The sequence below is a fragment of the Ornithodoros turicata genome, chromosome 2 (genome assembly GCF_037126465.1).
Source record: "Ornithodoros turicata isolate Travis chromosome 2, ASM3712646v1, whole genome shotgun sequence".
NCBI classification, from domain to species: domain Eukaryota; kingdom Metazoa; phylum Arthropoda; class Arachnida; order Ixodida; family Argasidae; genus Ornithodoros; species Ornithodoros turicata.
Window position 1 is genome coordinate 90,247,910 of NC_088202.1, and position 16,498 is coordinate 90,264,407.

Below are 16,498 nucleotides of genomic sequence, written 5' to 3' on the forward strand. Positions count from 1 at the left end.
CGCCACATTCTTCCCGCCGCTGCCCAGCAATCTGTACTCTGCACGCAAGTCCACCCCCCAGCCGCGCCTCAAAGTATTCCTTGCTCGCAGAACCGGTTTACGTTCGCCGTTACATTGTGTTCGGCTTTCTTATTGCCTCTCTGTTGGAACATAGAACTTTCCATCATGCTTTTCTGTCTTTGTTTGCCTTCATTCCACCCTCACTCCCTTTATTTTTTCTCCTCATCTCCTTATAAACCGCATTTCCCGGTCGTATTCATCCGCTAGTACGTCATCGCACCTTGATCATTCCGCAGCGCCACCGCCCCATGCGGCCATGCCCCATCTCCGCGTGTTTATCATCGGTTATCATCACATATCGTTGGCTGCGATAGTCCACAAACGATTGCGGAGGAGAGGCAGTAGCGTGGTATATATTTGCTGTGAAAATGGGGAGGTGTTGTGTGAGAAAATGCAGAGGGAACTCGGACGGTGGACCAAAAGTCCGGATTTTCTCACTTCCGAGCGACGAAAGTCGCAGGAAGCTGTGGAGAGAAATACTGTATGTACAGGGTGTCGATGTGAACTTACTGCGCGACCCAAAGGTACAGGTCTGTTTTTGGAAATTGTAGTTATACGCTTTCAGGATAGTGGATTCTATATGTTCTAACTTGTTTGAACTGTTCTATAAAATTCCATTTTATTTTCTTGATTTCGAAGGAATTCCCGTACCGCAGTCTAATCAAAAGCACCTTTTACCATCTCAGGTTTGTGAGCTACATTTCGAAGAGCGTTTCCTCCGAACAACAACAAAATACGAAGACACGAAAACTGGGAAGGTCATTGAAGCAACTATGGGGCTGACAAGGCTAACCGCTGATGCAGTACCGTCAGTTTTTACTGAACAGCTCATCTCGTTATCACAAGCACAAAGGGGGCCGACACACTCGTCGGGGAGCACGCAGTCAGCTGAGGCAAGTATTGTGCATCCGGTATATCTAACCGATCTAGCCCTGCAGATAATTTGAAAAATCACAAGAGAAAAACATTGTACAAACTTCCACTACACATACAAAAATTGCGACATCAACTTCTGTGCGGTTTATGCTTACGACGTGGTCAAAGTGTGATGACTAGAGCCGAGACTTTATGCTCATAAATTTTTCAAAATATGCATGCAAATATGCCCAGCGAAACGTAAATATGCACAAAATAAAATATGTTACCGGAAATGTTACTCCCGAAGCGTTTGCGTACATTGGAACTGTGTAAATACCCAAATTGTCTAAAACATACGTTCTACAAATGAAGGTTCCCTATTCGCATTTGGAACCTAAACCGGATTCCACACGGCTATCCCCCCCAAACTGACCTCTGACTAATTCGGGTTAAACCCGATTTCTCCCTGAATTCCATTCACTACGAAATCCTCAAGTGACGCTTCCACTGAAGACGAACAAAGGTCGCCACGTGTAACAAATGTAAGAATGGGTCACTTACGCTCGCAGAAATATACCCATGTGTGTCAGCACTGTCTATGCCTTTGGGGATTAGCGCCGCGGTACGCTGGTAAGTCACCCACAAGAGAGGAGAAACAAAAACCTCCGATAACACCCGAAGGCACAATTATCCCGCAATTTCTCCCCGAATGATAGGTTCAAAAATAGCGATGAAAGATCTGTCCCTGTCTGTATCTGTCCCTTCTATGTTTGTTCCAGCCTCAGAACATCAGTTTCTCTCTTGTTCAAAAATAGCGCTCGATCCCCCCCCCCCCCCGGGTTTAGGAGAACTCGTCACAAGCCCGGTCGTCACAGGCCAACTGGTCATAGGTGAACTCGTCACAGGGCATCTCGTACGAGGAACTGCCGTCATGCCATGCCAGAATAATCGTCACAGTGAACCTGCCACCTGCTCACCGCACCGTACTCCCCAACGTGTGAAATACGTAAAAGGCTCTCCTGACCTAACCTTGGTCAGTCTCGACGGGTGCATATTCTACATGAACTGACCCACTCCCCAACGTGTGAAATACGTAAGGATCCTGACCTAACCTTGGTCGGTCTCTCAACTTTTGTCCGCGCCCCAGCAAGGGAGCCCCACGCTGAGTTTTCGTCACTTCCATGCCGTGCCCTTAGCAAAGACGTGAAATTTGTTCGGTCAGCGGTGTTCGGAATCCGGTTTCGCGGAAGTGCGGGTCGTGCACTGGACTAATCCCTTTGGTAAAACACGATGAAACGCATTCCCTTTGGAACGGGGTCAACTTTGCAACCAGTGTTCCGGTGGCAAAAGGACCTCGAGCCAGAGGGCCGGTATGACCAATTATCCTGTGACGAGTCTTCCGGTGACGAGTGGACCGGCCCCTTCCCCCCCCCCCCCCCCCGCATCTGAGAAAGACGTTCAGGCGTGCAGTCAGGTAGTCACAGTAGGGCCGGCGTCGACATATAACATGCAATGAAATCGATAAAAGTGAAAGGGCGCGGACTAGCTGGTTCATATTGACGACGTGAAGACCCGAGACAGGGCGGAAATAACAGACTACAATTTCTCAGCAAAAACTGAGAAATTGTTGTCTGTTATTTCCTCCCTGTCTCGGGTTTTCACGTCGTTAATGCAATCAAATGGCCGATAGAAATATGGCATAATACGCAATCGTCCAGGAATATTATATGACACACCATATGCAGTGACGTAACCGGGGGGGGGGGGGGGGGAGAGTTTTGGGGTTTCAAACCCCCGAAATCTTACCCTTGGTAGCGCATTTGGGAGAGGGAAACGAGTGTGAAATCCTCCTCCCCCATGAAATGTCCCCTAGAACCCCCCTCCCCCCCGAAATATTTTTCTGATTACGCTGCTGTGACCATGGCTGTGACGCACAAAACATTGTAAAATTGTGTCGTTGTGATCGATAATGTGTGGAGAAACGTTAGAATATCCGTTAGAAGGCATTAAAAAAAATATGCATTGTGCATGAACTCCCGGGCCCTACGACCTAGTGATGATAGAGTCACTAAATGATGAAGGACAGGAAGGATTCGACGATATTCGAGGATATAACGTCCAATACAAACTCACAAACACACGCAAAACAGTCGAACACTTTACATGACATAATGACAGTTTCGTGTGTCCTCAGCTGTTTATGTGAATAAGTTTTCTTCTGTACATTTTTTTGCTTTGCTTTATGATGCGTACGTGACCTGTCTCAAAACAGCGGCGTGGGGCGGTTGGCAACTCTGTGTCTAGGAAAGACGCTACTGGAAGAAGTTCGAGAGAAGTAAGGCTTAGCTATTATGAGTTTAATCGATTGGTTGGTTAGAAACACAAGTACGATAGCAAGAAAAGGACGCAACTTTTGATACACAATAAAGGTACGGTAGCACAGAAGTGTCTACGTCGCAAGCTTGCATTGCAATTGGGCGTGAATATAATCCTTTTGGTAACCTGCGTTGACGCCATTTTAAAATGTAACATCGGCCTTCGGGACTGGTCCAATGCGCCGGCCCCGTGACCACTAGTGCGTTTGTGTGCTATCTTGAGTTCAAGTGAATATGCGTAACTGGTGCATGAGAGGCGCCTTTTTTTAGGATGAGTGTGTTAGCATCATGGAGGAATGGTAATGCACATAAAATTTACTTCTCGTGCAAGAATGAGAGAAGGAAGGAAGTACGCGAGGAACTCTCAATTTCTTCCTGCATTCAGTTTAATTTCGTTACGTTACACCATTTGAAGAGATTCAAATTCGAGCTGTACGGTGAATTTTCAAAATTTAGGAAATTTGTAACACACACATGTAATCTGGCTTCGTTCAGGCAGAGTGGTTCACTGGTATGAAACTTGTGAGAATTTCTCATACTTCGTGAGGTAAAAGTTGGCTTGACTGCGCGAAAGTCATTGTTATTATACTGCCATGTGGTGCGTTGAGCAACAACTGTCTTTTACAACCCATCCTTTTGCATGTGCTCGCTAGCTTTTCATTGGAACACCTCAAGAAGTTTGAATACTGTTCAGCTCATTAAGTTCCTTTGTTGTATGATTAGCAACATTTGACTATGGCGTCCTCCAAGGCACGTTTGTCAACTTGATTTTTCCAAGCCCGCATCTAATGAGACTAATAGCAATGTCTGCTGCTCAGTAAATAATGCACAAAGTGCAATAGTGTACTTCCCCAAACCTTGCAAAGGGTTTGCAGAAGATGGGCTTTATACAGATTCCGATTACTTGTGGGCAATGCTATCAATTATGCCGCTAAAGCATCACTCTCATATAAATTACTAAAGTGCTGAAGAATGGATTGGATATGCTTTAAGCCACAGGCAGAGGGATCGGTTTTCAGATCACTGTGGCTGGGGTACAGTGTTTCTCCCTCCCAGTGCCAATGCTAAACATGTGCAGTTCAATGATGTACAGTTTCTTATCATTCTTTAGCTGAACATATGTGCTCAGTACATGAGCAAACAAATACGTCAGGTTTTTGTATATGTTGACGATATGATAAGCACTTCCAATGCAGATAAATACTTCTGTACTTCTTGGTTGCCATGTTCATATCAACTGCCTTTGTCAAGCATCTTTACCCCTGTCACATGGGAATATAATGTAATCTCCAGTAAGTGGCATTGACACGGAACGTCATCTGTTCATGCTGTATAGTTGCAGCGTGAGCATAGCAGCATATTAGGGCGATATTATACTAGAATGTATGCGTCCATTTCTTATGGATTTTTCGTCTTTTCAAAAATGCTTTTTGAAAAACAGCATGGAAGCAAACTTTGCTGCTATAACTGTTTGTGATGATACGTGGTTTCAGACCACAATCAAGAAATAGATATGGCTGCCTTAAAATTCTGTGAGAAGGAAACTTGTATACCTTGAGCTTCGTCCTGTCCATTCGTGTGTCTTCCTCAAATAATCTACACCAGCTAGCTTGCGCCGTACTACTTTGTATACTAGGCAGGCACACTTTACGGGGAGGGGCCTGGGTCTGCCAGCATATTCTCCCACATGACACACTCTGCCCAGCATCTAGGAAATGCTCAAAGAAAGGCAGCCAATGAGAAATGAAAGGTAAAGCTGACTGTTCACTGTGGTGCTGCAGTGAAGTTTGCCGTATGCTTGAAGTATGAAGTTTGAAGTGGAGGAGTTGTTACAGAAAGTTGCAACTGCCTGTTCTCATATGGGCTGTCATTTCTCATTACATTCTGTGGTTGATGCTACACGTGGACTTTAATGGCGATGAAACTCCCATCATCACTCCCATTCATCATGTTAAAAATAAAGTTGTGTGTACTTTGCACACAACTTTCATGTAAAACCGTGTGGCGCTTGATCATCACAGAACTAACACTCATTATGTGTTGTTGTGCAGTTATCCATAGTATGTACTCATTCACCAAATCACTTTTCCAGTGCCTCAAAGCTAGGTGTCAGAATGCATACACCGAAGGAGCGGCGATGATCAAGTGTGCCGTTGTAAGCTGTGGTGAGAAACCATCAGATAGCAACCAACTGCATGTAGTGCCTGAAAATGCGGTAAGACGCATTCAATGGCTGTCAGCCCTTGGCCTAGCAGACACTGCTCCAAGGAAAGACCTGGCAGTCTGCTCCAGGCATTTCCTGCCTTCCGATTTTGCGGAGAAGGGCATTCTGTCCGAAGAAGCCGTGCCTTCGCTTCACCTTACAGAGAGTGCTTTGAAGACTGCACTCCAATCACCAGGAAAGCGTAAGCGCAAGAACAGTAGGGAACTGGCCTTGCTCGATGCTGCCAACAATGTTGTTGTGGACCAAGTAAGTGTATGGTCTGTCATGGTAGCAGTACAGATACATAAATATAGAACCAATCAAAGAGGTAATATTTCCTCGAGTTTGAGGAACACACAAGATGAAGTGGAGGGAGCAGTGTGTTGATCCGGGGGGGGGGGGGGGGGGGGGCAGTTCGGCGATTGCCCCCACAAAAAAACGTCAGTTTATACGTAGGATTTTTCTTTCTCCCCTCCCCCACTATGCTCTCCGACAAAGACCCCCCTCTCCTGCCAACATGAGGGTCTGGATCCACCGCCGCATGTGATGATGGGCAATGTGAACAACTCATGATGGCAGATCTACTTCGTAGAAATGTTTAAGTGGTTTCTATAAAGCTGTTAACATTGCCTTGTTTAAACCCCTGGGTGTGACAGCCAGAGCTTAACTTGCTATGCATATCCAAGGAAGCACTTTGACTGTCAACATGACTGAGTGTTGTTCAATCTCATGGGTTCATTCAGAGAATGTCAAAATAGAACTGTTCATATGACACTGTATTACTGGAACTTTAAAGCAGGATTTCTCTTCAGTGGCAACATTGCTTTGTGAAGAGAGACTAGAATCCTGCCAGAAGACGTGAGATATACGTGCCGACATCTTGGGTGCACTGGGGGAACCGAACTGGAACAAACACCTGAAGTCGACCAATATTATTTCCCAAGCCGGAAGTCAACTGGAATTATATTTTTCTGCCATCTTAAAACTGAACCCAAGTCGGAATTAATGAAAAATACTGCTCCTAGTAGGTCCAGCAAAGGCTTCAGACTCTTATTTATTTTTTTTTTTCTTTTATCAGTAAAAAAAAAGTGCTAAGGGAGACAGTCGGAAAGATAACCGGCATAGATAACGAGCCCAGAAGGGAAAAACAAACCGATAACAAATGATGATGCTTAAAAACGCATATAGAATATTTTCGGTAAAGTTACCCATATTGCATTGCACTGTGTTGCTTACACTGCACACGTTGCTCAGGGCAGGCCAGTCACTTTTCAGATGCCATTTAAGTCGAGTCTGCGTTCCCACATAAGAGCACAAAACTGAAGAACATACGACAAAGTATCCTCACATAGTTTTGTTTTCATGCAGCCAAGCGTGGGTCGTCCTTCCCGTCGAGCTGCCAGGGTTGCTGCGGCCAAGATCTCCGACACCGTAAAGAAATACAACCTAGCATCAACACCACCCCATGGTCAGGATTCGGACGAGGACTTTGACCTGGAAGCTGAACAGCGTGCCGAAGGGGTCACACGGACAACTTTACTCCCATCTATGGTAATTTTGTCGTCTCCCATCCGGCAGCACCTACCCTCTCAGCCTGCGCAATGGCCGCCTCGGGACTGCACAGTGACGCCATCTCTCTGGATGGAGTGTGACGATGACAAGCTGTCTCAGGTCCAGATGATGGCACATGCGCGCTCTGTACGAGCATACGAGCGGAGCTCTCGTCGCATTCAGGAGGCTCGAGCATCAGGATCCAAGGTACTGCTGTGCAGGCCGCGACTCAGCCTCCCAGCAGAGGTGGTGGCAGTTGCTGCTAACCCTACCACCACGGCAGTCGTTCCCAAAGAGAGTGTGCAGGTGGGTGTTCCGGCTGTGCTGGCCATGGAGCCAACTGTCATGCTACAAATCTCTTCTTGAAATGGGGGGTTGTTGCATTGAATGTGATCACGATGCAAATTTCAGGTGACTAGCCTTCCGGGAGCGATGCCTGTGGAGCATGTAATTGATATGTAATTCGTGTGTCAAGCTGTACGGCTGCTGTTAATGTTTCGACAAGTCCTACTCAGATGCTATTTTCCTTGAAAAGCTTAAAAGGTGAAACATTGACCATACCTAAAAATCACAGATTTTCGAGAAAGGAAAATGGAGGTTAGAAGCATTTGTATGGCAGAGGATGTTTCAATATATGTACAGAGCTTTATTTTGAAAGCAATGCGAGCAACCAATACAAAAAGAAAATAATTATATGTGTAGTGCTTGTACTTTGCTGAAAAGAAAACTTTTGTAATGGACTAAACATTGCTCAAGCAATGACCTGTAGGTACGTAGTACACCTATAGCAATTGGGCAATAGACAGAACAATGGGCAAAAAAGTACTGACATTTATTATTTGTTTCATAACGACGACACAGTACAATCCTTCATGAAGTTATAGCGGCCTCCATGCACAGCAGAAAAACACACACCACAGGTTTGACAAGAGCTCTGCTGAACCTGTAAAATAGAATTCCTTCTGGATAGCTTCCTTGAAAACACATGCATATTTTTACACCATTCCTGAACAGTAACGGAAGGTTGCCAAAACAAGGTTCTACAAGCACACTAAGTTCCGCATCACAAAAGTTTCAGTGCATTCACTTCACACAAAAGAAGTAATGAATCTACTGAATGTAACATCGGATGCAGTAATGAATTTTTATTTCATGGTGTATTTACTGAAAAAGTACTATGCGTATGAGGAGCAAATAGTATGAGGAGCTTTCTTCATTGCTTCATACCGATTCCGAAAGTGTTTGCCATCCGCGAAAACGGGACTTCACGGGGAAAACTGGATGCTTCACTGAGTCAAAAAAGACTGAACGGGTGGGCTGAACCTCTAAAATAGGACTGTGCTGGCCAAGACGGGATGTCTGACCACACTAGTAAGAGTGCACATGTATGTATGGTTGCGCATCAACCCAATGGTCCTTTTTCACATACACGTCATATCCTGGCGTCTCTCCAGCGAACCACGCTCGGCACGGGCTAAAACAGATCCACGTGGGTAGCGCAAAGGACCAAAACCAGTCCGGAGTGGGACTGGGAAGATCGAGCCGTTTGTGCGCTCTCCCCCACTGGTCCCCACTTCTGTCGTCCCCGTATTGCGCCGTCTAGTGAAGACTGAGATAACCTCCGGTGCCTCAAGATCGCGCATGCACATGACTGTTGTGGAAAAGGTCCACTCCCCATGACACTACCTGTGAAAGGTGAACCTGTTGCTGTTGCAATGTTATAATGAAAGCATGTAAATTGTAAGTACTTGTGCACAGCTGTGCAGTTTGTCTCGACATGATAGTCATGGTACACATTTTTGTACTTATTAGAAAATGAAATTAGAAGATTTAATTTTAAAAAATTATCTGGGGGCTGCCAACAAGGTTACCTCCAACCTGCCAACAAGGTTACTTCGACGACGATGTTTCCTCGGAGAAATGGTCTACACCTAAACTTTGGAACTCAACTGTTTGGTACAGCAGTGACATGTAAAATTATGTATGCCTAATCCAGACAAGTTATACTCGTTTAACGTGGCCTATGATGTAATGAAAGCCGTGGCAGTCTCCAATGCTTTGGTGATATTATAAACATTAAAGAGCATGCTCTCAATCCAGCAACAAGTAAGATCTGAAAGCATGGAACCATACCTTATGATAGGCTATCGAGGTTTTGCTGTCTGGCAAGCTGGATTAGATGTTTTCGATTGGATTACTCTCTATTCATGAAGACCACAGCAATTTTTGTGATGCTGACATGACAAACTACCCCTCGAATGTGATGATGCTTGTGTGGCTTGGAGGTTGTTGGCTTGCTAGAACGTATTATCAGTGCCATAATGTTCGACGTTGTTTCAGTAGAGTGCAGAGAGTGTGTCTGCACTCTAGAGATGAACAGATGAAATGCCACAAGGTCAACCAGTTGCAGTGGAAGAAATCAAAATTTATCAAAGAAATGGTTACACTTTGTGCTGTTTCAGTGTGTTGGCCTTATACACACATTTCTTTTTTTTTCTCTCTCTTTTTGCTTATCTGGATATCATGCTGGAAAGCATATGACAAGCACAGACTTGAATGCCCTTTAGCTTGGAACCCAATAAATGGGGTCATAGTATTTGTGAGTGGAGAAAGAGGATGCCTGTATTAGGTGAAGTGAAGTTGACCTGCTTGGGCTACATTTTCCTTTGTCAGTCAGACGAAATGCAAGAGCAGTGCAATGCATTCTATACTTTTATGGCAGCACCTTTTGTGTGCAATATGACAACCGTTCAGAAGTCTCCTTACCAAGCTCTTTTTGTACTTCTTGAGTTGTGTTATTGTGCAATGTACAAAGACACTGCAACTTCTGCATTTTATAGAACCATCACAAATTGATGCCGTTCAACACTACGCATAATAGCATTTAGATGGAAAAGAATGTACCACAGGAAGCTGCTTGTGATTGGTAATCAGTCTACAATGGTGCACAGTGTTGCTTTGAATGATGTTTCTCACTGTCAATAAATTTTTCTCAATTTAACCCTCGCTTTGTTCATTATTTATCTGATACCACCTATGATTTTCTGTGGCACAACTATGTAAAGCATCTCGAATAATCAATTAATCAGTCACTTTGAATGTGATATATCACGTCCTGTTCATTTCACTTGTATTCTCTATCTGTCACTTTGTGTTAAAGCAACATAGGAGTGTGGAGAGTCTGAGTGTGTTGGTGGGTGCTATTACACTTGCTTCACTGTGCACAGGAATGTATGCTTGAAAGGGTTGTAGCAGTTTACTCAGATTTATATTCAATAGACTTATAAGATGACTATTTGCAAACCATGCAATCCAAAGGGGGTCAGGGCTGCATAGAAGATCACATGCATGATTGAATATTGAAACCGATGCTGCTGTGACACGATGGTGTGGCCATTCGGCAGTATTGGGAGAGGTTTTGAGGATCAGTAGGAATAACTGGGGCTCCTGCTCCTGTGACATTGCTGGCAGCAGCTGTAGGTTCAAGGTCTGTCACTTGTACACTATGTCACGCAGAGGAATAATTCCTTTTACTCACTACCCTGGGGTGCTGAACGATATGTGCATTACAGTAGTATATTAACCAACATCGTAGGATATCAAAGTGCCACAATCCCTTGTGCAGCTTGTTCTGTAGTCACGGCGGTGGTCTGCATGGTGAATACTTAGGGCTTGAAACTTTTAATATCTTACTGTGCGACAACTAAAAGGTCACGAGTAGTTTGGAAGCAGCCATTTATCAAGTTTCTTGTACCACAGTAAGGGAGATACCTCCTATAACTGTCCTTTTTGAAAGAGCATTCCTTGCATGCTGTGACTCTAAATCAAGTGAAGGAAATGTTACATACATTGCTGCTGTGCTGTCCCTGCAGTGGTTAATGCCTCAGCCTGTTTCACGCAGGCTACAAAGCCACTGAAGGTGAGCACTGGGAATGGCAACTTTGTCGGCTGTGCATCGTCCCCGAGGCAAAACCCTCTAGTCCCAAATGCCTGTAAGTGGACTGTGTCTGAGGTTCCTATTACAGGCAACAGTGTGTGTGCGTGTTTGTGGTGTCAGCTTCCCTTCATCCTTTCATTCTCGCTTTCAGTTCATGCAGAACAGTCTATGCCAGCTCCAAAATCTCTGACTGAAGTTCACAGACAAGAGGTAATAGGCCCTTTGCTGACACGCTTGGTCGTTCCACAAGCGTCCTTACACAGGCTTGTTGGATGTGATCCAGCGGACTCGTGGCATAAATTGGCGACAGCACAACAAGAAAGTCTAACACGAGCGCCTTCTGCCAACTGAAGCTTTATTACAAAAACAAACAGTTGTTTTATCGGGCCTAGATGGCTGTAGACCTGTGCATGCGCCCTTGCGTGAATTTGTCATTTTTACATTAACTGCATAGACTGGTGACTGACACAGTTCTTCATTCCTCTGATAGAAAGGCTTCTGGTATCTCCCTCCCTTTCCTTGGTGGAAGGCCAGGCCTATTTCCCAAGATAATCTTTCCTCACACATTTTCACATGCGAATTTACAGGTGCTGGGATGTTGCTCTTTTTTTTATAGAATGTGCATGCTCACAAATACGTACAAATATGCATCTGATATGTGTAAAACGTGTAAAACTATACCAGGTCATGTAATTGGCTGTGTAGTTGAATGCTGGAAGCTCAGCATTTAACTGTTACATACGGTTCCTCATGATCTGCACACAAAATACAGAAACGTTATTTTTTAGTTTGGGCGGTAAAAATTTTTGTAGCTCAAAATAGGCAAAGTCCTGCAGGGGGTAGAAAGCAGGAAATGAATGTTATTGTCACTCAAGGTTGGAACAAAATGGTTATTGGCTTATTGTTTGGATATGCATCAACTGTCGGCACATGCAATAGAACAAAGCTGTGGCAGCGTTTTGTGTGCTTGCAGCTGCATGAGCAACAGTTGCTCCTTTTCACACGCTTTTGTTTCTTTCTGCAGTGTCTCGCAGTATGGTGGTGTGAGAAGACACTGACAACGAGTTTCTTTTGTACTGCAGGCAAAGCCTCGTCCCCTTCCTCTAATCTTTGGTGGTAACACGGCAGTGACAGCTAAGAGTCTCCTCGCTGCCAAGGTAGTGCCCCAGCAAGTGCTCTCTGAAGACTCCTTAAAGGAGAAAGTTCGTCAGCTTGGTGTGTATGCTTTTACCTTCGGCGCCGAGCATCCTTCGTGTGCTCTGGACTAATTGAGCTTGGTGGTCCTCTGTAGATGACCAATACTACAACATTGTGGACAGAGACAACCCTATTCCCTGGCTTGCCGAACGTGGCATCCTCAGGGTTGACTTGGCTTGCAAAGTTTGCAAAGTTGGCAAAATGGCTATCAAAGCAGATACCAGTTTGCCATTCCATTATGCTCTGGAGTGTGCTGCATCAAAGTAGGTGGAATTTGTTTCTTCATACACTGCAGTAGCGTTGACAGGAACTAGTTGAATTTGCGATTGGTGTCACATTATCAGCTGAGGTCCTATGCAGTCTGCCATAACACCTTATTTGTTGCTTGAGATTTTAGGCATGAGAATGAGGATAACTCGGACCTTCCTCATCCATTGGCAAGCCTTAGTTCAAAGAGAGTGTGTCATGCCTAGCAATTCTGTTTCGTGCTCTGTACTAAGGCAGATACTTAAACAAAAACAAGTTGAGTAGAGTTGATTCAGGGGAATGGGTGTGATGCTGACAACAATGATTTCAGGGGTAGGGGAATGAGTGATATCGGGGCACTTTGACCAGTCCGTGAACGACACTGAGAAGCCACTGAGGGTAGGAGCACAGGTGTGGGTGCTGGGGAATGGGGAGTGCAGCTACATACTGAGAGAGGAGGCAAGCACGTCATGATTTTGTTGCACGCTTTTTGGTGTCAATTTTTCCAGATGAATAAAACATAACATAAAACATTCCATAAAATGTGTTGTACATTAAAACTGGGAGCAAGAAAAGGAGAAAAGGTGCAATGCCTCTTTGCAGTTCCTCTAATTTAGAAGCATTGATACAAAAGGCATAGCAGTTTGTTCTTCGAAGCATGTCGGGACTGTTGCATCACACTGCAGTGGAATAGTAACGAGTACATCAGGTCAGCAACGTCTCCCCTGTTCCGTTCAGCGCTCTTGTCATTTGGCCCCACTCCTGTAGACAGTGTTTGGTTACCTGTATGGAGGTAGGACCACCTCTCCCAGGAGACCCTCCCTTCTCACTTATATGAGGCTCAGGACAGATGGATTTTTTTAACCACTTCCTGCGAGACATGAAAATTGGAAGCTGAGGAGCTAGAAGAGGAACCAGGACAGAGAAATGTGGGAAAGCAAATGATTTACAAAGAGGCTGTCCCCTCTCCCAAAATCTTAGTTTGGAAGCCACCATATTGGATATGACAACCAACTGCTTCACTGCTTCTTCACTGTTAAACTTAGAAAAATTTGGTAAAATAACAGCAACATTTGGCACTCTTTGTATATAATGCGATCCAAATTGTTTTTTCTCTGCGGACTCTGTGTGCGAGCTGTGCTTGTCCTGTCCATATCATCATGTGTGCTTTATTAGCGGCCTCTAGCCATCCTGAGAGATCTGCAACTTCAACAAGGTGTTCCTCTTCCCACATCGACTTCAGATAGCATCTCCTTTGTAGTGCATTTAGTTGTGCACATGTGATGCAGTTGAGTACTCCTCCATTGTCTTATCCTAGGTTTTCCAAAGGAGTTTTGTCTAAGGAACACCAATACCATACTTACTCGCATGTTGGGCACACCACCAACTTGAGCGGCGAAATACTGGCACTTTTTTGCTTCCCATATATTAAATGCACCATGACTTTAATAGCACGGCCGGATCGTCTCGTGCCGCCACTCGTACCACACAGTCAACGAGAACCAGCGCCTGGCGCCAGAGTGATGAATGACGAATGCAACGAACATAGAGGAGTATTTCGTCCACGCTTGATGGAACACGAGACTATTTGGTGTGGAAGAATCACGACGTTCGATTCCGGGGAGGTCCGCCATGGATATCTCTGAATAAAAAAAGAAGTGGGACTCCGCAACAAAATCGCCACAAAGGTTGTGGTATGCCCGTAACCTTTGGGATGTCAGGAACATGTGTACGAAATATCTCGTTCCAAAACTGCGCAGATTTTATTCAAACGAATTTATTACGAAGCGGGCGCTTCGCCTCTGTGAAGCGAAAGGCACTGAAAGCAGCACACTGCTGACATCATCCGGCACCCGGCAAGGGAGAAGGTAGGTTGCGAAACAGACTACAATGCTGGGTGACGTCACGGTATAGCATGGAGCTCTGTTTTGTGCCTCTTCGCATTTTGGTCTCTGTCTGCTATTGTCATTATTTACGAATTAATTACTCTCGCAAAATGAATGCGAATGTTGTATTCGGTATCGAAAGGGTCGTTCGTGTTCGGTATGATGCTCACCTAATTTGTTTCGAATCCTTGCGAAGTCTCCCTTAGGTGTTGGGTTACAATTCCCCCCACACGTATTGAACGCACTTCCTCAATGCCGCATTGCCTTTCGGTAAAAAATGTGCGTCTTATACACGATTAACTGAGGTACTTACAAGACCTCTATTGTGTTGCCTGTTTGTCTGCTGGATCACCTAGCTCTTGGCAGATGGTAGCTGAGCTTCCTCGGTTGGTCTGTCCGGGTCACTGAAGGTCTGTCAGGCGTTAGTTTCAACTATATTGAGCAGGACTGAGGAACTTTGTTCAATCCAGAGGTTGGTGCTAGCACCAGCTTGCCCAAGGAGGTGCCAGAAGCACTGCCTTTATTTGTAGCCAGCAGTGTGTGCTCTGTTTATGACCCCACGCCACTCACATTCAGACATGTCTGTGTCGCTCACTAGGTGGTGGCTACACACTTTTTTATGGTTATTCAGCAAAAATTTTTCCCAAGCTATTATCGAATCTTAGAAGCTGAATTCAAGCTCAGATATGTGATAAGATTTGCACGAACATAACAAAACATCAGTTTCAACGTGGATCTCAAAGTCACTGGATAACTGGTTCTTTTACCTTACCTAGGAAAAGAGTAGCAGAGCCTAAAGGGGTTGTGACACTTTGATAGATGTTGTTCATTGCATCATGCACACACTGTACAACACTCCAGAGTACTGAGGAAAAAAGAATTATTTTTCTGCGTGCCGTACTTGGCGAGATACAAACCCTCGAACACGTGCCTGAGTAAAGCACAGACGTCAGAGGCCTCAGAGCTCCCATTAGTAGTCGTAAGCACGTAACGTCGACGCGTGCTGTGGTGTCAGAGCCGGGTGAGTTTCTGTATTCGCGGATCAAATTATACTCCTCGGTGTGAAACTTGGAATGCAGGTTTACATTGGTTGCTAAGAACCATCCTTTACGTTTATCAAAGATAACCTGGGATATCGTGCTGCAACCCCTTTAAAGGGATGAAAAACCACATGCAACCCACTAAATGTATAGCTCTGTTACATACATGGATTCGGCACGCAAAGTCCCACGTTCCTCGTTTGAATGTTTTTTTCTTATCTGTTGGGTTTTTAAAACTGAGTTTTTCAAGCCGCCGCTGACAGTGGTGCTGAACAGCGCAAGGCGTCGGCAGACAGACATGAAGTGACATTTTAGCTGTGCATTTAGCTTGCTCACAGTACCCGAAGGTCACCATAGCAAAGGCCGTTCTCCGGTGGCCGGCTCCCTTTACAATCGCCTACGTTGTCATGGAAATGGAAAAGCATGCACTTCCTTCCCCACTCTGAAATGTCAATCCGAAAACAGGCGAGGAGGTGAAAAGTTAAGAGCGAGGGAGGAGCTCGCCCAGTGCACAACCTTCGGAGTGCAATAGCTTCGTCACGCAGGATTGCAGGAACATCCCGTTTTGACATGCATGTTTAGCAGACAAAAATAAATATTTATAATGTTATTTCCTCAAAAGTTTGGAAATGGTTTCACAAACCCTTTAAGTGCACACATGAACAAATTTCAGTAACAGGTATAAAGCATAACACATGTAGTTTACGAGATGATATCACATATGCTAGGTATAGTGCTGATTCTTGAACATCAAAGTGATGTTCAAAATGAATGATGAGGGGAATCAAATATTATAGGCTTTTCTCTATGCTTAGAGCCTCTCAGTATATCATGGTCACGGCCCACTCAGCTGTGGAAACCAGCATTTAGGGTGTAATATCGTCATGAGAGCGTCACTGGTATCATACCTTTAGCCCTAAATGGTCAAGCTGTTTTGCTGCTGATCAACAATAGCTTCCCCTTACATAAAGTGATATGATTCATTCCTGTGGCTAATTTACCTCGAGTAGGTGTTTGGTGGCACCGATATCACACTCCGCTTGCCATAGGGCTACACACTATCTGGCATTATTCAAGCCCAAACAATGGTGTAAAAGCAGCGTAAAAGCAGTAGAAGCCACAATGCTTCATCTTGTCACACCTTA

The 16,498-nt window shown here is 44.8% G+C and overlaps 1 protein-coding gene across 5 annotated transcripts in view; it reads left to right on the forward strand.

The window, feature by feature from the left end:
* The first annotated feature begins 324 nt into the window (after positions 1–324).
* The window catches only part of LOC135385750 (uncharacterized), a 41,445-nt gene continuing 25,271 nt past the window's right edge, over positions 325–16,498 (forward strand). Inside the window, exons 1-8 of one of the 5 annotated variants that reach the window (XM_064615239.1) lie at positions 325–584; positions 747–953; positions 5,386–5,763; positions 6,865–7,353; positions 10,949–11,039; positions 11,136–11,194; positions 12,067–12,199; positions 12,276–12,444. In XM_064615239.1, coding sequence (XP_064471309.1) covers positions 429–584; positions 747–953; positions 5,386–5,763; positions 6,865–7,353; positions 10,949–11,039; positions 11,136–11,194; positions 12,067–12,199; positions 12,276–12,444 — 1,682 coding nt within the window. In that variant the 5' untranslated portion in view covers positions 325–428. Of the gene's footprint in view, positions 585–746; positions 954–3,186; positions 3,348–3,490; positions 3,593–3,698; positions 3,841–5,385; positions 5,764–6,864; positions 7,354–10,948; positions 11,040–11,135; positions 11,195–12,066; positions 12,200–12,275; positions 12,445–16,498 lie in introns of those variants that run through there. The other 4 variants (XM_064615242.1, XM_064615241.1, XM_064615240.1 and 1 more) reach the window with 4 other exon arrangements.